General features: G+C 42.6%; 1 protein-coding gene across 4 annotated transcripts in view; it reads right to left on the bottom strand.

Annotated features, from left to right (window-relative positions):
• Positions 1–16,935, bottom strand: part of FTO (FTO alpha-ketoglutarate dependent dioxygenase) — a 507,540-nt gene that overhangs the window by 234,118 nt on the left and 256,487 nt on the right. Inside the window, exon 9 of one of the 4 annotated variants that reach the window (XM_077288248.1) lies at positions 7,267–7,321. The exons of the other annotated variants lie outside the window; for them this stretch is intronic. Within the exon in view, the coding sequence (XP_077144363.1) occupies positions 7,267–7,321 (55 nt within the window). The remainder of the gene's footprint in view (positions 1–7,266; positions 7,322–16,935) is intronic. 4 annotated transcript variants of the gene reach the window in all.

Raw genomic sequence — 16,935 nt, 5'->3', positions numbered from 1 at the left:
CGCTGCCGATCCGCGGCCGATCCGCTGCGGATCCGCTGCGATCTGCGGCCGATCCGCTGCGGATCCGCGGCCGATCCGCTGCGGATCCGCGGCCGATCCGCTGCGGATCCGCGGCCGATCCGCGGCCGATCCGCTCTGTGTGCACATGCCATAACCCTACCCCTAACCCTAACCCTACCCGTAACCCTAACCCTACCCCTAACCCTACCCCTAGTTCTAACCCTAACCCTAGTGGTAAAAGAAAAAAAAATATTTTCTTTATTTTATTATTGTCCCTACCTATGGGGGTGATAAAGGGGGGGGTTTATTTATTATTTTTTTATTTTGATCGCTGTGGTAGAACCTACCACAGCGATCAAAATGTACCTGTAACGAATCTGCCAGCCTGCAGATTCGGCGGGCGTACTGAGCATGCGCCCGCCATTTTCCAAGATGGCGGCGCCCAGCGAGGACACGGCCGGACACCGGGAGGCTCGGTAAGTATGAGGGGGTGGTGGGGGGGTGGATCGGAGCACAGGGGGGGGGGATCGGAGGACGGGGGGAGCGGACAGGAGCACGGGGGAGCGGACAGGAGCACGGGGGAGCGAACAGGGGGACGGAGGGGGGTACCTGACAGAACGGACGACTGGGGAGGAGATCGGGGGCGGTGGGGGGGGCCAGTACATGATTTCCAGCCATGGCAGATGCTATTGCAGCATCGGCCATGGCTGGATTGCAATATTTCACCATTTTCATAGGTGAAATATTGCAAATTGCTCTGATTGGCTGTTGCACTTTCAACAGCCAATCAGAGCGATCGTAGCCACGTGGGGGCAAAGCCACCCCCCCTAGGCTGAAGTACAACTCCCCCTCTCCCTGCAGATCGGGTAAAATAGGAATTAACCCTTTCACCCGATCTGCAGGGATGCGATCATTCCATGACGCCGCATAGGCGTCATGGGTCGGGAAGGGGTTAATTCAGTTCAGCTCTTCCCAGGGTTAGGACCAGTTTTTCACTCTCTGTAATCTCACTTCCCTAAGCCCTGGGACCTCAGGATTCCACCATGGATGGTGCTGGAGGTGTAGAGTGGGTATATCTTTACACAGGTGATTGCTCATATCATGTTTCCCGGCATTTCTATTCTTTTGTTGAAGTTGTAATGGTTTTTTTTTTTTACAATTTGTTAAAAGTTATATTGATTAACTGGACAATGCATCTAAGGGGTAACATTTCTCCTTGTGCAGAGTGACAAGAAAGGCCTGGCATGTCAGAGTGAGGAGACTTTTACACCATGCATGCTCCTCTGGGAAATTAAATATGCAAATTTCCTCTCCATAGAGATTCTGGTTTGGTTTTTATTCTAAGTCATATCCCAAGGCTCATTAAAGGGTCCATATTCGCTTTTAGGATTGCTTCTTCCAATAGGTGGCACAAGAGTTCAAGTCCTCTTCCTCTCTGAAGAGGCAATTTGCATAGTGGACTTTGCAGAAATTGTAATTCCATCATTGGCCTTTTTATCAGTTGCTCTCCCAATCATATTTCTTACAAGAGTTTTAACCATTAAAAGGAATGTGTCGCAAAAAGTGACTGTTCAACTCAAGCACAGACACTCAGTTTACCAATGGTATAGCCCAATAGGTCAGTGCACATCCCCACCTAATTGTTTCCCAACTACAGTGCCTTGAAATAGTATTCATATTCTATGAAATGTTTCAATTTTTTTCACGCTACATCCACAAATTCACATGTAGTTTGAGGGATTTTATGTGCTAGACCAACACAGAGAAGTATTTGTGAAATTGCAAAAAAATGATTCATTTCTTTTAAATATTTCAAAAATATTAACGTGAAAATTGTGACGTACATTTGTATTCAGCCATGTGTAGTCTGATACTCCGAAATAAAATTCTGAGTGACCAATTGCCTCCAGAATTCACATAATTGATAAAATAAGTCCACCTGGGTGTAATTTGTTCTCAGTATAACTAAAGCTGTTCTGTGAAGACCTCAGAGGTCACTCGAGAATATTAGGGATCAAACAGAATGATGAAAACCAATGAACACACCGGACAGGGATAAAGTTGTGGAGAAGAGTAATGGAGGATTAGTTTATAAAAAATAGCCCAAGCTCTGAACATCTCACAGAGCACTGTTCAATCCATCATCCAAAACTGGAATGAGTTTTTCACAACTGCAAACGTACCAAGACATGGCTGTCCACCAAAACTGACATCCCAAGAAAGGAGATCATTAAGTAGAGAAGCAGCTAAGAGGCCCATGGTCACTTTGGAGGAGCTGCAGGGAGAATCTGTCCACAGGACAACTATAAAGCAGCGATCAGACGGCCGTATGTTTTCTCATGTGAGAGGATTGGGCCGATTATGCTAATGACTCAGATCAAACTGTCAGAGTTTGAGCTGAGCGTAAGTGCACAGTGCACCGGTTTTCTCACGAGAGAATTGCAACACAAGTGCAGAGGAGATGGAGAAGATAATTTCTCTATCTCCTTCATTGTCGGCATCCGAGCTAATTGGACAATGTTTCACACGCACCTAAAGACTTGAATGGGTGTGTACAATCCGATTCTCGGATGCACGTGCAACATGCTGCGATTGTTTTCTCATGCTGAATCGGCATGAGAAAATAATTCCTGATCTGCACTGCACCATATTATAACATTGTGCCAAGTGCTATCCGATAAAACATCAGATAGCACTTGGCAGTGAGAGCAAGCCCTTAGTTGTATACTCTACAAATCTGACCTTTATGGAAGAGTGGCAAGAAGAAAGCTATTTTTGAAAGCAAGCCAAAAGAAGTCCAGTAGTTTGCAATGAGCCATGTAGGGGACACAATGAGCATGTGGAAGGGACGGTGGTCAGGTGAGACCAAAGAAGAACATTTTTGAAAAATGCAAAATGCTATGTGTGGGATAAAACTAACTCTGCACATCACTCTGAAAACACCATGCTCACAGTCAAACATGGTGGTGGCAGCATCATGCTGTGAAGATGCTTTTATTCAGAATGGACAGGGAAGCTGGTAAGAGTTGATTGGAAGATGGAAGGCACCAAATACAGAGGAATCCTGGAGGAAAACCTGTTAGAGGCTGCAAAACATTTGAGACTAGGGCATAGGTTCACCCTTCAGCAGGACACTGACCCTAAACATCCTGCCAGAGCTACAATGGATTGGTTTAAATCACGCCGTCTGCCAAAGAATGTGGTGCAGCCCATGGAGCTGCTTGGGAAATGTGACTACATTTGAAAACTGTAGTGCTGGGACTGGAGCAGAGCAACACACATCAGACCTCGCAGATAAGCGATGAGATGTGATGAGGTCCGCATTCTGCAGACATCATCACACTGCTGCTGGCGCAGGGTCGCAGAAGTGCAGAGGACACAGCAGGCAATGGCAAGCGCTCCAGAAGCCAAAGATGAAATGTGTTTTGCGATTGTTGTTACTTTACAGGGGAAATTTTGGAGCAATGGGGGACACTATGGAGGCCATTATTGGGCATTGAGGGACACTATGAGGCAATGGGGGACACTATGGAGGCCATTATGAGGCAATGTGAAACATTATTTGGCAATGGGGGAACATATGGAACAATGGGAGACACTATGGCGGACATTATGCAGCAAGGATTGACATTATGGAGCAATGGAGTACACTATGGGGCTATAATGTAGCAATGGGGAACATTCACCAATACTTGCTACTTTGCGTTGGTATATCACATAAAATACATTTAAGTTTGTAGATGTAACGTGAAAAGTTCACGGGGCATGAATTCTTTTTCAAGGCACTGTTATCTCTGCACTTCTCTAGCTCTATAAAGCAAGAGCTCTAAATCAAAGAACAAGGAGGTTGAGACAGATGAAAAACAAGTAGCAGTGAAGGTGTGTTGAACTGTTCTGCCACGTCATGGGTGTAACTAGCGTCTGTGCTTAGTTTGAACAGTCCTTTTGTGAGGACAGATTTCTATTACGGAGATATATATATATATATATATGTAACGGCAATGCAGGAACAACAATAGGTTCAACAATAGTATCTCAACAAATATCAGAAAAAGAGTACAGTGCCTAAGAGTCTGAATATTTTGGGGTTTAGACAGTTGATGGACAAGATAGCATTTTATTTTGTACTGGCAGTAAACAGGAAAGTACAGAAAATTGAGAAAATCCACTTTGTGGGTCTGAAATTTTACACGTGCCAGCCATCTTACTCATGAGATGGCAATATGTATATATAAATATATATAATTGTCTAAGGGGTACTTCTGTCTGTCTGCAACTTCCGTAACGGAAATCCCGCGTCGCTGATTGGTTTCGCCAGCTGCCTGTCATAGCTGCCGCGACCATTCAGCGACGGGCACAATCCGATTAATCCCTCCCTACTCCCCTGCAGTCAGTGCATACTCGCCTCTAGTCACCGCTCACACAGGGTTAATGCCAGCGGTAATGGACCGCGTTATGCCGCGGTGTAACGCACTCCGTTAACGCTGCTATTAACCCTGTGTGTCCCCAACTTTTTACTATTGATGCTGCCTATGCAGCATCAATAGTAAAAAGATGTAATGTTAAAAATAATTAAAAACAAAAAACCTGCTATTCTCACCTTCAGTAGTCCGCCGATGCGCGCGCGGCTGCTGCCATCTTCCGTTCCCAGAGATGCATTGCAAAATTACCCAGAAGACTTAGCAGCATCTGGGTAATTTTGCAATGCATCCTGGGAACGAAAGATGGCGGCAGCCGCGAGCGCATCGCCAGAGCTTCGCTGGATCCCGGTGGGTGAGTATAGAACTATTTTTAATTTTAACTATTTTTTTTCACAGGGATATGGTGCCCACACTGCTATATACTACGTGGGCTGTGTTATAAACCACGTGGCTGCTACATACTACGTAGCCAGTGTTAGATACTATGTGGGCTGTATTATGTACTGCGTGGGCTGTGCTATATATTACGTGGCCAGTGTTATATACTGCATGGCCTGTGTTATATACTACATCGCCTGTGTTATATACTGCGTGGCTGCTATATACTGCATGGGCTGTTATATAGTATGTGGGCTGTGTTATATAGTACGTGGGCTGTTATATACTGTTTGGGCTGTTATATACTGTTTGGGCTGTTATACTTTGTGGCCACTGTTATATATTGCGTGGCCTGTATTAACGCGTCGGGTATTCTACAATATGTATGTATGTATATAGCAGCCACATAGTATATAGCACAGGCCATGTAGTATTTGCTATATACTACATGGCTCCTATATACGTGGCCTGTGCTATATACTATATGGCTGCTATATACATACATACATATTCTAGAATACCCGATGCGTTAGAATCAGGCCACCATCTAATATATATATATATATATATATATATATATATATACACATATATATATATATATATATATATATATATATATATATATATATATATATATATATATTAGATGGTGGCCTGATTCTAACGCATCGGGTATTCTAGAATATGTATGTATGTATATAGCAGCCATATAGTATATAGCACAGGCCACGTATATAGGAGCCATGTAGTATATAGCAAATACTACATGGCCTGTGCTATATACTATGTGGCTGCTATATACATACATACATATTGTAGAATACCCGATGCGTTAGAATCAGGCCACCATCTAATATATATATATATATATACATATATATATATATATATATATATATATATATATATATATATATATATATATATATATATATATAACGTTCCTCCACTAAATTATTTGGGGTGTCAACAAAAATTATATCTGCTGTTACTACCTACCTGCCTGTTGTCCCCAGCACCATTCACCACCAGCACAGAGCGGTCACAGACTGCCACTGACATCATGTCAACAAAGCAGAGGTTTCTCTTCTAGTGGACAGGGCAGGGCTAGTGGTGTCATGCTGATTGACAGCAAGGGGGTTCCGCTGCCTAATTGTGGGAAGCCGGAAGTCCATCAAAATGAAGCCAGTAGTCCTGCCCTTCCAACAGGAAGAGAAACCGATGCTCTGATGACAGGGAGCAGCTGAATCTCCAAAAGGAGCAGTCAGTGACCGACATCAGGTACAACAGACAGGTAGTTTGATTCCATTAGCAATTACATGCCTGTTAGTCCCAGATATCCCTTTAGTGTATGTCTTGAGAGCCTTGTCATGAGTCTTATAAACTTACATTGAGAAAGTGACACAGAAGAAGCTCAAAAGAAGGTCATACCTGGGATAAAGTGATGCAGTAGAGGACCAAGGCAAGACTGGAAATGGCAACCAGTAAGTATTTTAATGCACTCAAAACACACACATTACTGATTGGAGCAATAAAAAATTAACATACACTGCTCCTTTAATCACTGAAAAACAAACAACCATATTAATTTTTGGTGCGTAAAAGTGTTACCCCACTAAAGATATTGATCATCTATCCACAGAATAGGTGATAAATATATGATCACTGAGCGTTCGACCATCAAGTCTACCAGGGATGTCAAGAACGGAGTCGTAAAGTAATTTGTGTCAATAGACGGTCAATTACTATTTCTTTTGGCCTCTTATAGGGATGATCAGGTGTTCTTTTAGATAGTGAATTAATTCCAGATCCATCCTTCAGAGAACTTGGATTTTAGAGATAGTAGTTGAATAATTAGACAGCTGAATTACACCAAGTCCTGTTGACATCAATTGTAAAACATTGCGCATAAAAAGCAAAAAAACTCCAGGACAAGACGAAATTATGATAGCATTTTTTTTTAACCAAACCACAGAACTTGAGGACAAATGAAGTTCTTTAATTAAGAACATTCATCTTGGGGACAAGAACATCAGGTTTTGAGGAAAGAAGAGCCTACTAATATGGGGACAGATGGTATAAGGACCCAAGGGGGTTCATGAGTGACCCAGTGAAAAAAAAAATGATGTCACAGATTTAAGGTTTCAGAGAATGGCACTGAAGTGGAGCCAAGAACAGTTTTGTATTCTAATTTTAGATGAGCTTCATTACCCATATAATGCAGAACAGCCCTTCTCTCTGGGAAAGAAAACCACAAACACAATATTTTTAAACATATTCAAGCAATTTTACAGTCGGATATTTACATTTTATACACATTTTAAGAGCTCAAAACAAAAAAACATTCAACTTTTTTTTTCTCCAATGCATGAGAAACTCTTAACTATTAAAAACAGAAGGTAAATAAAAATATCTACTTAATGTATGTACATATTTTATACTGTAAAAGCTGCAGTTTACAGACCTTATTTTCCCGACCGCATTTTTTATCTATTGTTTTTGGCATGCTGAACGAGTGTCTAAAAAAACAAAACAAAAAAACAAACAAATTGAACATGACTGTCAAAATTGTTTATTGGTCTGCCAAAGTTTAATTGTTCTTTCATTTGTGGAAAATGTCGTAGTTTGGTTTTAATTATTAGGCTAGACAACACATTTCTTATAATCCTAACACCAAGATTACTTTAGTGTTTGAGGAGCTGCTGGAATAATCAGAGAGGAGATACAAAGTATTTGCTTGATTCCATCAAAGGTTCTGATGGAACCTCCTCCATGAAAAAAAAAATCGTAAAAAAGTTTTTGGTTTGTCTTTCATGCAAGATTTGACGTAGATTGCAACGGTTACATGACTGGGTTTTAAAATGTAAAGCCAAATGTTGGCAAAGGGGTAGCTTGACAAAAGTGATCAAAAACAACAAATGCCTTCCACTAGAAGCAATTTATAGATTTCCACCATCATTTTTTTTTTATTTGTGCTTATTTTAAACCCGTTGTTTGCAAATTCCTAAAAAAAAATAATCCAGCATCTAGTTTGATTCCATTAGCAATTACATGCCTGTTAGTCCCACATATCCCTTTAGTGTATGTCTTGAGAGCCTTGTCATGAGTCTTATAAACTTACATTGAGAAAGTGACACAGAAGAAGCTCAAAAGAAGGTCATACCTGCGATAAAGTGATGCAGTAGAGGACCAAGGCAAGACTGGAAATGGCAACCAGTAAGTATTTTAATGCACTCAAAACACACACATTACTGATTGGAGCAATAAAAAAATAACATACAGTGCTCCTTTAATCACTAAAAAACAAACAACCACATTAATTTTTGGGGCGTAAAAGTGTGACCCCACTAAAGATATTGATCATCTATCCACAGACCCATTGACTTTAATGGGTCCGTGTGATCCGTGCGCTCCCAAGAACACTGACATGTCTTCGTGTTTTGCAAACGGACACACGGTCTGGGAAAACTCACTGATATCTGCAGAGACACATTTACTTTAATGTGTCTACGTGAGTCAGTGTCTCCGGTACGTGAGGAAACTGTCACCTCACGTACCGGAGCCACTGAAGTGTGAAACCGGCCTTAGACAGATTTTTGTATCCTTCCCCTGAACAACTATGTTGAATAATCTTTGTTTTCAGATCATTTGACCGTTGTTTTGAGGAGCCCATGATGCCACTCTTCAGAGGAGATTCAAACAGGAGAACAACTTGCAAGTGGCCACTTTAAGTAGCTTTTCTCAGGATTGCATACACCTAGCTATGAAGTTCAAAGCTCAATGAGGTTACAAAACTAAAAAAAGTGCTTTAGCAAGTCAGTAAAAAGTAGGTAGGAGTATTTAAAACAAGAAAATGATAAGGGTGCCCATACTTATGCACCTGTCAAATTTTGTTTGATTGCACATTTTCTGTTAGTACAATAAACCTCATTTCAAGGCAGAAACATTACTGTGTCCAACAGTTATTAGATATATGAAACTGAAATAGCTGTTGGAAAAAAAACAATTTTTATAAAACACTAGCTGTACTACCCGGCTTCGCCCGGGTTAATGACTGCTGTTAGCAAAATAGAATGTGTTAACAAAAATTTATTCTGCACACAAAAACCACAAAACAAATAGATAGAAATGTAATTATTAAAAGGCAAAAACTAAGCTAATAGAAGCATTTCTTAACATATATTACCGTATATACTCGAGTATAAGCCGACCCGAGTATAAGCCGACCCCCATAATTTTGCCACAAAAAACTGGGAAAACTTAGTGACTCGAGTATAAGCCTAGGGTGGAAAATGCAGCAGGTACCGGTGAATTTCAAAATTAAAAATAGATACTCCATACCGTTCATTATGGCCCCATACATGCTCCACATAAAGCTGTGCCACATATAATGCTCTGCACCGTTCATTATGGCCCCATAGATGCTCCACATAAAGCTGTGCCATATATACAATGCTCTGCACCGTTGCCCCATAGATAGCTGTGCCATATATATAATGCTCTGCACCGTTGCCCCATAGCTGTGCCATATATATAATGCTCTGCACCGTTGCCCCATAGCTGTGCCATATATATAATGCTCTGCACCGTTGCCCCATAGCTGTGCCATATAGTGCTCTGCACCATTGCCCCATAGCTGTGCCATATAGTGCTCTGCACCATTGCCCCATAGCTGTGCCATATAGTGCTCTGCACCATTGCCCCATAGCTGTGCCATATATATAATGCTCTGCACCGTTGCCCCATAGCTGTGCCATATATATAATGCTCTGCACCGTTGCCCCATAGCTGTGCCATATAGTGCTCTGCACCATTGCCCCATAGCTGTGCCATATAGTGCTCTGCACCATTGCCCCATAGCTGTGCCATATAGTGCTCTGCACCGTCCATTATTGCCCCATAGCTGTGCCATATAGTGCTCTGCACCATTGCCCCATAGCTGTGCCATATAGTGCTTTGCACCATTGCCCCATAGCTGTGCCATATAGTGCTCTGCACCGTCCATTATTGCCCCATAGCTGTGCCATATAGTGCTCTGCACCTTTGCCCCATAGCTGTGCCATATAGTGCTCTGCACCGTTGCCCCATAGCTGTGCCATATAGTGCTCTGCACCGTCCATTATTGCCCCATAGCTGCTGCTGCTGCTGCAATAAAAAAAAAACAAAACACATACTCACCTGTCTTGCTTGCAGCTCCTCGGCGCCATCTTCCCGGCGTCTCTCCGCACTGACTGATCAGGCAGAGGGCGGCGCGCACACTATATGCGTCATCGCGCCCTCTGCCTGAACAGTCAGTGCGGAGAGAGAGAGACGCCGGGAAGATGGAGACAGCGCCCGGCGTGTGGAACGAGGACAGGTGAATATGTCATACTTACCTGCTCCCGGCGTCCCGCTCCTTCCCCCTGCCTGTCTTCGGTGCCGCAGCCTCTTTCTCTATCAGCGGTCACCGGCACCGCTTCATTAGAGAAATGAATAGGCGGCTCCGCCCCTATGGGAGGCGGAGCCGCCTATTCATTTCTCTAATGAGCGGTCCCACGTGACCGCTCAGGGGAAGAGGCTGCGGCACCGAAGACAGTGTGACAGGCAGGGGGAGCGTCAGGATCGCCGGGACTAGGTAAGTATATGACAGTGCTCACCCGCCGACCCCACCACCGATCATGACTCGAGTATAAGCCGAGAGGGGCACTTTCAGCCCAAAAATTTGGGCTGAAAATCTCGGCTTATACTCGAGTATATACGGTAGCTTTGTTATACTGAGAATGTCTTTGTTGCCTATATTAACCAATCAGAGCTCAGATTAATTAACTGTAGCAAAATAGAAGCTGAGCTGTGATTGGTTGCTATTGGCAGCCTGATAAATCCCCAGCCAACAGGAAGCCCTCCCCCCTGGCAGTATATATTAGCTCACACATACACATAATAGACTGGTCTTGTGACTGACAGCTGCCGCATTCCTATATGGTACATTTGTTGCTCTTGTAGTTTGTCTGCTTATTAATCCGATTTTTATTTTTGAAGGATAATACCAGACTTCTGTGTGTTTTAGGGCGAGTTTCATGTGTCAAGTTGTGTGTGTTGAGTTGCGTGTGGCGACATGCATGTAGCGACTTTTGTGAGATGAGTTTTGTGTGGCGACATGCGTGTAGCAACTTTTTGTGTGTCGAGTTGCATGTGACAGGTTAGTGTAGCAAGTTGTGTGCAGCAAGATTTGTGCATGGCGAGTTTTGCGCGTGGCGAGTTTTATGTGTGGTGCGTTTTGAGTATGTGCAAGTTTTGTGTGAGGCAACTTTAGCATGTGGTGCAACTTTTGTACATGTGGCAATTTTTCTGTGTGTGCAAGTTTTGCATGAGGTGAGTTTTGCACGTGTGGCTAGTTTTGTGTGAGCCTAGTTTTGCATATGGCGAGTTTTGCATGTAGCGAGTTTTGCGCGTGGCGAGTTTTGAGTGGTGACTTTTGTGTTTCGACTTTTATGTGGCGAGGTTGGTGTGTGTGTGGTGAAATGTGTGCTGAGGGTGGTATATGTGTTCAAGCACGTGGTAGTGTGTGGCGCATTTTGTGTGTGTGTGTTCATATCCCCGTGTGTGGTGAGTATCCCATGTCGGGGCCCCACCTTAGCAACTGTACGGTATATACTCTTTAGCGCCATGGCTCTCATTCTTTAAGTCCCCATTGTTCACATCTGGCAGCTGTCAATTTTCCTCCAACACTTTTCCCTTCACTTTTTCCCCATTATGTAGATAGGGGCAAAATTGTTTGGTGAATTGGAACGCGCGGGGTTAAAATTTCACCTCACAACATAGCCTATGACGCTCTCGGGGTCCAGACGTGTGACTGTGCAAAATTTTGTGGCTGTAGCTGCGACGGTGCAGATGCCAATCCCGGACATACACACATACATACATACACACATTTAGCTTTATATATTAGATATACCTGTATGTAATCTCCTGTATATAGTATATACCTGTGTGTCATCTCACCTATATATAGTATATATCTGTGTGTCATCTCCTCCTGTATATAGTATATACCTGTATGTCATCTCCTCCTATACATAGCATATACCTGTATGTCATCTCCTCCTGTATATACTATATACCTGTAGGTAATCTGTTCCTGTATATAGTATATACCTGTGTGTCATCTCCTCCTGTATATAGTATATACCTGTATGTCATCTCCTCCTGTATGTAGTATGTACCTGTATGTCATCTCCTTCTCTATATAGTATATACCTGTGTGTCATCTCTCCTGTATACAGTATATATCTGTGTGTCATCTCCTCCTGTATATAGTATATACCTGTGTCATCTCCCCTGTAAATAGTATATACCTGTGTGTCATCTCCTCCTGTATATAGTATATACCTGTATGTCATCTCCTCCTGTATATACTTTATACATGTGTGTCATCTCTCCTGTATATAGTATATGCCTGTGTCATCTCCCCTGTATATAGTATATACCTGTGTGTCATCTCTCCTGTATATAGTATATATCTGTGTGTCATCTCCTCCTGTATATAGTATATACCTGCACGGTATCAGCAAATCTAAGGAGATTTCTGAAATGTCAGGTACACGTTGATTACTTTTTCCCTGCAGATTCAAATGTGCGCACTTTAATTCTTGAAGTATTTTTGCTGAATACTTTCTCCTTACTAATGAGTGGCAAAAATCACTCAACAAAAACACAGTGCCTATTTTTCATGGCAAATTTTGTGCCAACACATCAAAAATTTGCCGCAGAATTTTCCACTTGCAGATAGCCTTAATGAACTGTGTGTGAATATGTATATACAGTTAGGTCCATATATATTTGGACAGAGACAACATTTTTCTCATTTTGGTTATAGACATTACCACAATTTAATTTTAAACAAAACAATTCAGATGCAGTTGAAGTTCAGACTTTTAGCTTTCATTTGAGGGTATCCATATGAAAATTGGATGAAGAGTTTAGGAGTTTCAGCTCCTTAACCTGTGCCACCCTGTTTTTTAAAGGGACCAAAAGTAATTGGACAATTGACTCCAAGGCTATTTCATGGACAGGTGTGGGCAATCCCTTCATTATGTCATTCTCAACTAAGCAGATAAAAGGCCTGGAGTTGATTTGAGGTGTGGTGCTTGCATTTGGAAGGTTTTCCTATGAAGTAAACATGCGGTCAAAAGTGCTCTCCATGAAGGTGAAACAAGCCATTCTTAAGCTGTGAAAACAGAGAAAAAACCCATCCGAGAAATTGCTACAATATTAGGAGTGGCAAAATGTACAGTTTGGTACATCCTGAGAAGGAAAGAAAGCACTGGTGATCTCATCAATGCAAAAAGACCTGGGCGCCCACGGAAGACAACAGTGGTGGATGATCGCAGAATAATCTCCATGGTGAAGAGAAACCCCTTCACAACAGCCAACCAAGTGAAGAACACTCTCAAGGAGGTAGGCGCATCAATATCCAAATCTACCATAAAGAGAAGACTACATGAAAGTAAATACAGAGGGTTCACTGCACGGTGCAAGCCACTCATAAGTGTCAAGAATAAAAAGGCTAGACTGGACTTTGCTAAAAAACATCTAAAAAAGCCAGCACAGTTCAGGAAGAACATTCTTTGGACAGATGAAACCAAGATCAACCTCTACCAGAATGATGGAAAGAGAAAAGTATGGCGAAGGCGTGGTACAGCTCATGATCCAAAGCATACCACATCATCTGTAAAACACGGCGGAGGCAGTGTGATGGCTTGGGCATGCATGGCTGCCAGTGGCACTGGGTCACTAGTGTTTATTGATGATGTGACACAGGACAGAAGCAGCCAAATGAATTCTGAGGTATTCAGAGCCATACTGTGTGCTCAGATCCAGCCAAATGCAGCAAAACTGATTGGTCGTCGTTTCATACTACAGATGGACAATGACCCAAAACATGAAGCCAAAGCAACCCAGGAGTCTACTAAAGCAAAGAAGTGGAATATTCTTGAATGGCCAAGTCAGTCACCTGATCTCAACCCAATTGAGCATGCATTTCACTTGTTAAAGACTAAACTTCAGACAGAAAGCCCCACAAACAAACAGCAACTGAAAACCACCGCAGTGAAGGCCTGGCAGAGCATCAAAAAGGAGGAAACACAGCGTCTGGTGATGTCCATGAGTTCAAGACTTCAGGCAGTCATTGCCAACAAAGGGTTTTCAACCAAGTACTAGAAATGAACATTTTATTTAAAATTATTGAATCTGTCCAATTACTTTTGGTCCCTTTAAAAACAGGGTGGCACATATTAAGGAGCTGAAACTCCTAAACCCTTCATCCAATTTTAATGTGGATACCCTCAAATGAAAGCTGAAAGTCTGAACTTCAACTGCATCTGAATTGTTTTGTTTAAAATTGATTGTGGTAATGTCTATAACCAAAATGAGAAAAATGTTGTCTCTGTCCAAATATATATGGACCTAACTGTAGTATATACCTGTATGTCATCTCCTCCTGTATATAGTATACAGTGGGGCAAAAAAGTATTTAGTCATTCAGCAATAGTGCAAGTTCCACCACTTAAAAAGATGAGAGGCGTCTGTAATTTACATCATAGGTTGACCTCAACTATGGGAGACAAACTGAGAAATAAAAATCCAGAAAATCACATTGTCTGTTTTTTTATCATTTTATTTGCATATTATGGTGGAAAATAAGTATTTGGTCAGAAACAAACAATCAAGATTTCTGGCTCTCACAGACCTGTAACTTCTTTAAGAGTCTCCTCTTTCCTCCACTCATTACCTGTAGTAATGGCACCTGTTTAAACTTGTTATCAGTATAAAAAGACACCTGTGCACACCCTCAAACAGTCTGACTCCAAACTCCACTATGGTGAAGACCAAAGAGCTGTCAAAGGACACCGAAACAAAATTGTAGCCCTGCACCAGGCTGGGAAGACTGAATCTGCAATAGCCAACCAGCTTGGAGTGAAGAAATCAACAGTGGGAGCAATAATTAGAAAATGGAAGACATTCAAGACCACTGATAATCTCCCTCGATCTGGGGCTCCACGCAAAATCCCACCCCGTGGGGTCAGAATGATCACAAGAACGGTGAGCAAAAATCCCAGAACCACGCGGGGGGACCTAGTGAATGAACTGCAGAGAGCTGGGACCAATGTAACAAGGCCTACCATAAGTAACACACTACGCCACCATGGACTCAGATCCTGCAGTGCCAGACGTGTCCCACTGCTTAAGCCAGTACATGTCCGGGCCCGTCTGAAGTTTGCTAGAGAGCATTTGGATGATCCAGAGGAGTTTTGGGAGAATGTCTTATAGTCTGATGAAACCAAACTGGAACTGTTTGGTAGAAACACAACTTGTCGTGTTTGGAGGAAAAAGAATACTGAGTTGCATCCATCAAACACCATACCTACTGTAAAGCATGGTGGTGGAAACATCATGCTTTGGGGCTGTTTCTCTGCAAAGGGGCCAGGATGACTAATCCGGGTACATGAAAGAATGAATGGGGCCATGTATCGTGAGATTTTGAGTGCTAACCTCCTTCCATCAGCAAGGGCATTGAAGATGAAACGTGGCTGGGTCTTTCAACATGACAATGATCCAAAGCACACCGCCAGGGCAACGGAGTGGCTTCGTAAGAAGCATTTCAAGGTCCTGGAGTGGCCTAGCCAGTCTCCAGATCTCAACCCTATAGAAAACCTTTGGAGGGAGTTGAAAGTCCGTGTTGCCAAGCGAAAAGCCAAAAACATCACTGCTCTAGAGGAGATCTGCATGGAGGAATGGGCCAACATACCAACAACAGTGTGTGACAACCTTGTGAAGACGTACAGAAAACGTTTGACCTCTGTCATTGCCAACAAAGGATATATTACAAAGTATTGAGATGAAATTTAGTTTCTGACCAAATACTTATTTTCCACCATAATATGCAAATAAAATGATAAAAAAACAGACAATGTGATTTTCTGGATTTTTTTTTCTCAGTTTGTCTCCCATAGTTGAGGTCTACCTATGATGTAAATTACAGACGCCTCTCATCTTTTTAAGTGGTGGAACTTGCACTATTGCTGAATGACTAAATACTTTTTTGCCCCACTGTATATCTGTATGTCATCTCCTCCTGTATTAGACCTCGTTCACACGTTATTTGGTCAGTATTTTTACCTCAGTATTTGTAAGCTAAATTGGCAGCCTGATAAATCCCCAGCCTACAGGAAGCCCACCCCCTGGCAGTATATATTAGCTCACACATACACATAATAGACTGGTCATGTGACTGACAGCAGACGGATTTCTATATGGTACATTTGTTGCTCTTGTAGTTTGTCTGCTTATTAATCAGATTTTTATTTTTGAAGGATAATACCAGACTTGTGTGTGTTTTAGGGTGAGTTTCGTGTGTCAAGTTGTGTGTGTTGAGTTGCATGTGGCGACATGCATGTAGCGACTTTTGTGAGATGAGTTTTGTGTGGCGACATGCGTGTAGCAACTTTTTGTGTGTCGAGTTGCATGTGACAGGTTAGTGTAGCAAGTTGTGTGCAGCAAGTTTTGCGCATGGCGAGTTTTGCGCGTGGCGAGTTTTATGTGTGGTGCCTTTTGAGTATGTGCAAGTTTTGTGTGAGGCAACTTTTGCATGTGTTGCAACTTTTGTGCATGTGGCAATTTTTCCGCGTGTGCAAGTTTTGCGTGTGGCGAGTTTTCCATGTGGCGAGTTTTGCACGTGTGGCGAGTTTTGCATGTGGAGAGTTTTGCGCGTGGCGAGTTTTGAGCGGCGACTTTTGTGTTTCGACTTTTATGTGGCAAGGTTGGTGTATGTGTGGTGAAATGTGCGCCGACGGTGGTATGTGTGTTCGAGCACGTGGTAGTGTGTGGCGCTTTTTGTGTGTGTGTTCATATCTGTTATGACCCCGATGGCGAGGGTCTCAGAGGAACGTGGAAGTCTGCAGAATACAAAAATCCAGCTCATAGGGCAGTGGTAACTGGGTTGACCATATATCTACTCCTAACGCCAACACTAGAAGTAGCCGGGGATCATTCCCACGTTGATTCTAGATGACACGCGCCAGCCGGAGAATCTAGCTACCCCTAGTAGAGGAAAACAAAGACCTTTCTTGCCTCCAGAGAAGGGGACCCCAAAGCT

This window comes from Ranitomeya variabilis, chromosome 2 (assembly GCF_051348905.1).
Source record: "Ranitomeya variabilis isolate aRanVar5 chromosome 2, aRanVar5.hap1, whole genome shotgun sequence".
Lineage (NCBI taxonomy): Eukaryota > Metazoa > Chordata > Amphibia > Anura > Dendrobatidae > Ranitomeya > Ranitomeya variabilis.
This window is presented reverse-complemented; position numbering and strand designations above follow the sequence as displayed.